At 42.2% G+C, this 9,065-nt stretch overlaps 1 protein-coding gene across 6 annotated transcripts; it reads right to left on the bottom strand.

Annotated features, from left to right (window-relative positions):
* Nucleotides 1–252: 252 nt before the first annotated feature.
* On the bottom strand, nucleotides 253–7,710 carry LOC110513808 (uncharacterized). Of its 6 annotated transcripts, none has more exons than XR_016485590.1 (6): nucleotides 7,615–7,701; nucleotides 7,248–7,366; nucleotides 6,757–6,869; nucleotides 6,449–6,626; nucleotides 5,621–5,721; nucleotides 253–1,012 (listed from the first exon to the last, which is right to left on the bottom strand). XR_016485590.1 is itself a non-coding variant. In XM_036972676.2 (6 exons), the coding sequence occupies exons 1-6, from the start codon at nucleotides 7,682–7,684 to the stop codon at nucleotides 923–925; spliced, it is 732 nt and encodes a 243-aa protein (XP_036828571.2). In that variant the 5' UTR covers nucleotides 7,685–7,701; the 3' UTR covers nucleotides 253–922. The 6 variants fall into 6 exon arrangements, 4 of the variants coding, with proteins under 4 accessions (XP_036828571.2, XP_021449184.2, XP_036828570.2 ...); XM_036972676.2 differs by having other exon boundaries at nucleotides 7,187–7,366; XR_016485589.1 differs by lacking the exon at nucleotides 5,621–5,721.
* Nucleotides 7,711–9,065: the final 1,355 nt, after the last annotated feature.

The following is a 9,065-nucleotide window of genomic DNA, read 5'->3' as shown; positions in this document are numbered from 1 at the left end:
GTGAAAAATATAAAAAAAAATACCTGATGTTCATGGCTTTTTACAAATCCAATCAGTTTTCCACATTAATCAAACATCATGGAATTATTTTGTTGAAATGACGTGGAAACAAAGTTTATTCAACCAGTGGGAGGTTTGTAAATGACCCCAGGAAAGTAAAACAAAGAACTCTTCATTGAGACAATGATGAAACAGCAATCCGTAGGAGAGTTGTGGTGGATATTATAAAATAAGGATCTGCTGGAGTCCAAGTCAAACCAAGATTCTTTATTTCTGAGCTCAGAGAGAATAACACATAGAGTTTAAAAAAAGGACTATTTAAACACATGGAATCTGATCTACTCTATTTTCAAACTGACAGACTCCATATTCACTTCATGGTTTCTAATAAAAACATACAAATATATGTTTGAATATACGTTGTACAATTACATTTCATCTGGTAAAGACAGGTAAACACATTATCAGTCAACAATATAAGACAACGGGAGCACTGTGTATGTTCTCTGATGAAGTCAATGTGAAGTGAAATATCAATATTCACACTAGAAGTAATTATTCTCTCCTGTGTGAATTCTCACATGACTTTTAAGTGACTGTGATGAGTAATATGTCTTCCCACAGTCTGAGCATTTGAAAGGCTTCTCCCCTGTGTGTATTCGCTCATGAGTTGTCAGCATTCCTGAGACCTTAAAACTCTTTCCACACCAGGCGCAATGGTATGGCTTCTCCCCTGTGTGTATTCGCTCATGACATTTCAGTTGTCCTAAGCGGCTAAAACTCTTTCCGCACTGGGCGCAAAGGTATGGCTTCTCCCCAGTGTGTATTCGCTCATGAGATTTCATGTTTCCTAAGTGGTTAAAACTCTTTCCACACTGGGCACAATGGTATAGCTTCTCTGCTGTGTGTCTTTTCAGGCTTCCTAACTTGGTAAAACTCTTTCCAATCTGGGAGCAGAGGTGTTGTCTTGCCGGTTTGGACGTTCCTGGTTCCGCAGAGTTTGGTTTTTCTCCTGCCAAAGACAGTGTTTATTTAAAGAGAGACCTGAATGAAACCTCTACATGATAAAACTAGCTGTATGATATAGAACACGACCTAGACACTTCCTTAAACCTAAAATAGGTAAAGAAGTAATTTTGTGTGGAAGTCCAAAACTTAGAGACAGACACAAAGCACAGTAAGGTCTCCCCATTGTCGATTTGGGAAGATGTTACTATAAAAATACAACATGTAAAATGTTGGACCCATGTTTCATGAGCTGAAATAAAAGATCACAGAATTCTTCACTTACGCACAAAAGCTTCATTCTCTCAAATTTGGTGCACACATTTGTTTACAACCCTGTTAGTGAACATTTCTCCTTTTACAAGATAATCTATCCTCCAGGTGTGGCATATCAAGAAGCTGATTAAACAGCATGATCATTACACAGGTGCACCTTGTGCTGGGGAGAATAAAAGGCCATTCTAAAATGTGCAGTTTTGTCACACAACACCACAGATGTCTCAAGTTTTGAGGGAGTGTGCAATTGGCATGCTGACTGCAGGAATATATACTGGAGCTGTTGCCAGAGAATGTAACGTTAATATCTCTACCATATGCCGCCTCCAACGTCGTTTTAGAGAATTTGGCAGTACATCAGACCGGTCTCACAACCGCAGACCACATATAACGACGCCAGCCCAGGACCTCCACATCGTCTGAGACCAGCCACCCGAGTTGTATTCCTCTTTGTAATGAAGCCTGAGGAGTATTTAGCTCTGTAACAAAGCCCTTTTGTGGGGGAAAACAAATTCTCATTGGCTGGGCCTGGCTCCGCAGTTGGTGGGCTGGTGGGTGTTTATATTTTTGTTCTGTATACACAGCTGAAGTCAGAAGTTTCCATACACCTTAGCCAAATACATTTAAACTCAGTTTTTCACAATTCCTGACATTTAATCCTAGTAAAAATTCCCTGTCTTAGGTCAGTTAGGATCAAATCAAATCAAATTGTATTTGTCACATACACATGGTTAGCAGATGTTAATGCGAGTGTAGCGAAATGCTTGTGCTTCTAGTTCCGACAATGCAGTAATAACCAACAAGTAATCTAACTAACAATTCCAAAACTACTACCTTATAGACACAAGTGTAAGGGGATAAAGAATATGTACATAAGATATATGAATGAGTGATGGTACAGAGCGGCATAGGCAAGATACAGTAGATGGTATCGAGTACAGTATATACACATGAGATGAGTATGTAAACAAAGTGGCATAGTTACGGTGGCTAGTGATACATGTATTACATAAGGATGCAGTAGATGATATAGAGTACAGTATATACGTATGCATATGAGATGAATAATGTAGGGTATGTAACATTATATTAGGTAGCATTGTTTAAAGTGGCTAGTGATATATTTTACATCATTTCCCATCAATTCCCATTATTAAAGTGGCTAGAGTTGAGTCAGTGTCAGTGTGTTGGCAGCAGCCACTCAATGTTAGTGGTGGCTGTTTAACAGTCTGATGGCCTTGAGATAGAAGCTGTTTTTCAGTCTCTCGGTCCCAGCTTTGATGCACCTGTACTGACCTCGCCTTCTGGATGATAGCGGGGTGAACAGGCAGTGGCTCGGGTGGTTGTTGACCTTGATGATCTTTATGGCCTTCCTGTGACATCGGGTGTCCTGGAGGGCAGGTAGTTTGCCCCCGGTGATGCCCTCTGGAGAGCCTTACGGTTGTGGGCGGAGCAGTTGCCGTACCAGGCGGTGATGCAGCCCGTCAGGATGCTCTCGATTGTGCATCTGTAGAAGTTTGTGAGTGCTTTTGGTGACAAGCCGAATTTCTTCAGCCTCCTGAGGTTGAAGAGGCGCTGCTGCACCTTCTTCACGATGCTGTCTGTGTGAGTGGACCAATTCAGTTTGTCTGTGATGTGTATGCTGAGGAACTTAAAACTTGCTACCCTCTCCACTACTGTTCCATCGATGTGGATAGGGGGGAGTTCCCTCTGCTGTTTCCTGAAGTCCACAATCATCTCCTTAGTTTTGTTGACGTTGAGTGTGAGGTTATTTTCCTGACACCACACTCCGAGGGCCCTCACCTCCTCCCTGTAGGCCGTCTCGTCGTTGTTGGTAATCAAGCCTACCACTGTTGTGTCGTCCGCAAACTTGATGATTGAGTTGGAGGCGTGCGTGGCCACGCAGTCGTGGGTGAACAGGGAGTACAGGAGAGGGCTCAGAACGCACCCTTGTGGGGCCCCAGTGTTGAGGATCAGCGGGGTGGAGATGTTGTTGCCTACCCTCACCACCTGGGGGCAGCCCGTCAGGAAGTCCAGTACCCAGTTGCACAGGGTGGGGTCGAGACCCAGGGTCTCGAGCTTGGAGGGTACTATGGTGTTGATCACCACTTTATTTTAAGAATGTGAAATGTCAGAAGAGAGAATGATTTCAGCTTTTATTTCTTTCATCACATTCCCAGTGAGTCAGAAGTTTACTTACACTCAATTAGTATTTGGTAGCATTGCCTTCAAATGGTTTAATTTGGGTCAAATGTTTCAGGTACACAAGCTTCCCACAATAAGTTGGGTGAATTTTGGCCCATTCAGTAGATGGTATAGAGTATATAGGAGGCCCATTCCTCCTGACAGAGCTAGTGTAACTGAGTCAGGTTTGTAGGCCTCCTTGCTCACACACACTTTTTCAATTCTGCCTATAAACTTTCTATAGGATTGAGGTCAGCGCTTTGTGATGGCCACTGCAATACCTTGACTTGTTGTCCTTAAGCCATTTTGCCACAACTTTGGAAGTGTGCTTGGGGTAATTGTCCATTTTGGAAAACCCATTTGTGACCAAGCTTTAACTTCCTGACTGATGTCTTGAGATCTTGAGATATTTCTTCAATATATCCACATAATTTTCCTGCCTCATGATGCCATCTAGTAAGTGAAGTGTACCAGTCCCTCCTGCAGCAAAGCACCCCCACAACATGGTGCTGCCACCCCCGTGCTTCACGATTGGGATGATGTTCTTCGGCTTGCAAGCCTCCCCCTTTTACCTCCAAACATAACGATGGTCATTATGGCCAAACAGTTCTATTTTATTAGACCAGAGGACCTTTCTCCAAAAAGTACAATCTTTCTCCCCATGCAAACTGTAGTGTGGCTTTTTTATGGCGGTTTTGGAGCAGTGGCTTCTTCCTTGTTGAGCGGCTTTTCAGGTTATGTCGATATAAGACTGGTTTTACTGTGGATATAGATACTTTTGTACCCGTTTCCCACAAGCATCTTCACAATGTCCTTTGCTGTTGTTCTGGGATTGATTTGCACTTTTCGCACCAAAGTACGTTAATCTCTAGAAGACAGAACGCGTCTCCTTCCTGAGCGGTATGACGGCTGCATGGTCCCATGGTGTTTATACTTACGTACTATTGTTCGTACAGATGAACGTGGAACCTTCAGGCATTTGGAAATTTCTCCCAAGGATGAACCAGACTTGTGGAGGTCTACAATTTTTGTTGGTCTTGGCTGATTTCTTTTGATTTTCCCATGATGTCAAGCAAAGAGGCACTGAGTTTGAAAGTAGGCCTTGAAATACATCCACAGGTACACCTCCAATTGACTCAAATTATGTCAATTAGCCTACCAGAAGCTTCTAAAGCCATGGCATCATTTTCTGGAATTTTCCAAACAGTTTAAAGGCACAGTCAACTTGGTGTATGTAAACTTCTGACCCACTGGAATTGTAGTACAGTGAATTATAAGTGAAATAATCTGACTGTAAACAATTGTTGGAAACATTACTTGTGTCATGCACACAGTAGATGTCCTAACCAACTTGCCAAAACTATAGTTTGTTAAACAATACATTTTTGGAGTGGTTGAAAAACTAGTTTTAATTACTCCAACCTAAGTGTATGTAAACTTCCCACTTCAACTTTATGTCCATCTTTTCAAGGGTCTGTTTCACAAGGTCCACAAGGTCCACAAAGTCCTGTCCAGTCGATGACTCAGTCAATGACCGCAATGAGTCTCTCGTGGACAACATCAGTGACATATCGCAGAACTACTGCACACTGGTCTTTGGATGTTAAATCCTGTGTTGTGCCCATTTGTACTGAGAACATCCCTGCCTTTCTCACTTCAACAGCAATTGTCTGCTGAATCGACATTCTGATGACTTCAATTACTTTATTTGCTGTTTTGGGCAAAATAATCAAATGGATTTTCAGTGCCTTTCGCTGTCCCTTTCTATTTCCCCTGTACTGGGCACTGAACCTCTCTCTCTCTGAACATCTGGTTGCTCTGAACCTCTCTCTCTCTCTCTCTCCTCTGCACATCTGGTTGCTCTGAACCTCTCTCTCTCTCTCTCTACACATCTGGTTGCTCTGAACCTCTCTCTCTCTCTCTGCACATCTGGTTGCTCTGAACCTCTCTCTCTCTCTCTCTGCACATCTGGTTGCTCTGCAGAATGAGATTAACATGGTAAATAACCTACACTTAAACGTGTATTACTTGTGCAAGTCATCGATTGTATGCCCCCAGATTACAGTCCTACTGATAATCTCATAAATAAAGCACATATTAATCTAAAATCCCCCCAAAAAGCCTAGATGTTTAGGTTTGTGCTCTTAAGTTGTACCTGAAGGTTCCTGCTCTGAGTCTGACTCTGAACTGACCACCATCTCCAGTTCAGCAGGAGCACCTGAAGCTCTAGTGCTGCTGCTTCCTTCCTTCCTCCACCTTTGCAAAGAAAATACTCTTGTCATACTCACTATCATTAGTGTATCAGTAGGCTACATTAATACATTGCAGGGAAAAATTTGAGAGACCCGATGTCCTTTTTGGCACGTGGACACTGCAACAAGAGCGTGGGAGTCGTGCCTGATGCATGGATTCTGCATCAACTCATTCCTGCTCGCTATATTAACGCTGGTCAAGTTGACCATTCATGGCAGGCCAAAACGACCCTCAGCCAAAACGACCCTCAGGCCAAAACGACCCTCAGGCCAAAATGACCCTCAGGCCAAAACGACCCTCAGGCCAAAACGACCCTCAGGCCAAAACGACCCTCAGGCCACCGGGAAATGTCCCGGTGCTCCCTACGGCCAGTCCACTGCTGTCAGGAGTTTTGCTTGCCTGTTCTACAGTCTTGTAAAGATAGGAGTTTGACTGGGACAGGCAATGTAACATCCATAACGTTCTCAGGAAAAGGTTTTGTAAAACATGCCCCTTACATTGGATCATCTTGAAACTTTCTCTCTAAAGCTAACTTTCATCAAGGTTTTATATGGTCTATTGGTTTCTCTCTTTTCATTGGCAGAATCCTTTTTCAGTGTTATGATATTCATAACATCCATATACACCAGTCTATCTTCCTGTCAACTAACAGAACTCTGCTGGTTGTCCTGGTAACAGATACCAGTGGGCAGATCTGTTGTATTTGTTCAAACTAAACTACAGCACTTACTTTGATGAGTCAAATCTGATCCTTTCATCTCTTCTCCTCCTCTCACAGTTCCACTCAGCCCCGTTGTTTTCCTGCAGTCCACCAGCAGCACAGACAACCTCTTCATACCCAGCAGTAAGGTGCTACCGGGAGAGGCATGCCACGGGGACTCTGGGAGGGATGAAGGCCTAGCGTTGTCCTGGTAACCATAAAGAGGGGACACAGACACATATCATTATGGATGCTGATGTCACTGTTGTCATGAAGTGCTCTACAGAAACCCAGCCCCAGATAGAGCAAGCTGTATGCTAGACCAGACCAAGCTGTACCATCTGGTGTTCTGATCTGGAGAGACTCTTCTCTGCCTTGTCAGCATCAGGATGTTGTTGAGGCTCCCCAGAGGATCCATAATAGTCATGTCTCTCTCCTGTGTGAACAGGGCCTAAAATGCAAATGTTAAAGGGTCATTCCACAAAATTGCCTTTTGCATCCCTTTGATATAAGTAGAAATGATGCTCCAATATTGCATTTTAAAAGCCTGTTGTATTAGACGAGGTGCACTTTAATGTTGACCACATGGAGAATTCAATACATCTCATTTGAAAGTCCCAGAAATATATGTACCAAACTGAAACTTCAACAATTCCTACAGTACTGAACAACATATTCAAGTGTAGAACTTCAGTAGAATGCCACTTTAAAACCCCACATTAGTTCAACAACGGCATAGTTTGTGTCCCTGTTTAAGACAGTACTCACTGGTGTTAATCTGATATTCTGTCTCCCCCTCTTTCACTCCCAAGACGTCTTCCTCCTTCACCTTTATTGAGACAGCATCCTGTTCCTCTCTAAAAGGTTCTTCCTCTGTTTCCTCAATAACATCATCTTCCACGACAATGTTCAGTCCCAGAGCTTCATTCTCCATACAGCAGACCTCTTCTTTAGCAGGGGAGGAGTAGTTTAGTGAACTCATGATCAGGGAAGTTAGCTAGTTAGCATTAGCGACTAGCCTAGTGCTAGGCTCAGTATCAATCTTTAACACGTTTGCAAATTAAACAAGCAAATTAGGTTAAAGTTAACCAGTTGACACGTCAACTGAACTGTGTTTACAACACTGAGATTAGCTCATGTACATTAACATGGTCTAAAGCGTCAATCTTTCAGTTTTATGTTGTCTAGCAAGCTACCGAGGTGGTTGAAAGAGAAGCCGTGTTGTTGTTCCTGAAGAAGCGTCCCGTCCAGTCCATTATACGTCATCAAGAAGCATCACCTGAAAGACGCTCATCGCCATCTGCTGACTGGAGTGGGTAACGCAGTTTGGAAACAATAGTTACGACACTTCTGTATTGGAAAGAACGTTATAATAATTTAACAATAAGCTGATATATTTTCTCTTCCGTCCTGTACACAGACGTAGAAGCGTAATATGAATATGTAGATGATTAATAAATACATCTATGAATAGGTAGTGTGTTAATACACATTTGCTCTGTTCAATTATTTACATTCGTTTTTATCTAGATGTGACGGCACTCTTCCCTGAAAGCTACGCTCTTTAAGATACAAATCATCCTGTAAACCACACGTTTTCTCCATCCCTAACAAACACAGCTGATTAATCAAACTGCATTCTAAACTGAAGATCATGATTAGGTGATTATTGGAGTCTGGTGTGTTAGCTGGGGCTGGGGTAAACAAGAGAGCAAATATATCACACGCAAATAGAACTTGATTATCAGAGGGGTGTATTATAACATCAGAAAGAACTACTCAGACATTCCAAATAGCACTTGATTATCAGATGGGTGTATTATGACATCATATAGAACTACTCAGACATTCCAAATCAGGCTTCATCCACATCATGAAGGTGGATATTGATCCAACCATTTCCAAAGTAATGACCAGGCTGATGGAAACAGGATATGCCTGTATACTTTTCTAAATGCCGACAGAAGATTGTTGGTTTGTTTTACATGGTGGGGTGTTTTTGTGTCAGTAAACATTTATGAGCGAGAAAAGGCGGTGGAAACATTTATTTATATAATAACCATCATATCGAAGTTAACTTGGAGTCACGTGATGAAATGTTGATTGTTCCTCCCACTACGATTTGGGAACCCATGTAGTTTATTAGGCTACAGATTAAATAAACTTCACAGGGTGGTGAAAGTGGAGGTGATGAGCTTGATGCTCCTTTCCAATACATTGAGGGTCTTATTCTGGTGACATGATGATTGATGCTTGGTTGCCATTTGACAAATAAAATAATATCTCTATTATGGATAAGAATCTCATCGTGTCGGTAGCCTACCAACACTGTATATGTGAGCTGTTGGCTACAGTGCACGGGACAAGAGCACGTTTGCTATATAACTCAACGGTTTTTCAAAACCATCAGTAGAGTTGAAAATGCGATGGAAACCCATTTAACTTGCATTTTTCATTCAGTACATGGGAATTCAACAGCAAAACATTTTTTCCGCGCACTACTTCATCACGCAAAGACTTTTATCTGCAATAAACCAGTTTGATGCAAACATTTCCGGTGGGAAAATGCGTATATTGTTTTATGCAGATTTGAGAATATTCACATGAAAATCTGTCGCAAATTGCATGGAAATTTAGCTACTAATGT

The sequence above is a fragment of the Oncorhynchus mykiss genome, chromosome 13 (assembly GCF_057628025.1).
Source record: "Oncorhynchus mykiss isolate SJ-2025 chromosome 13, ASM5762802v1, whole genome shotgun sequence".
NCBI classification, from domain to species: Eukaryota; Metazoa; Chordata; class Actinopteri; order Salmoniformes; family Salmonidae; genus Oncorhynchus; species Oncorhynchus mykiss.
The sequence above is the reverse complement of the archived record's forward strand: the minus strand, read 5'-3'. Positions and strand labels throughout refer to the sequence as shown.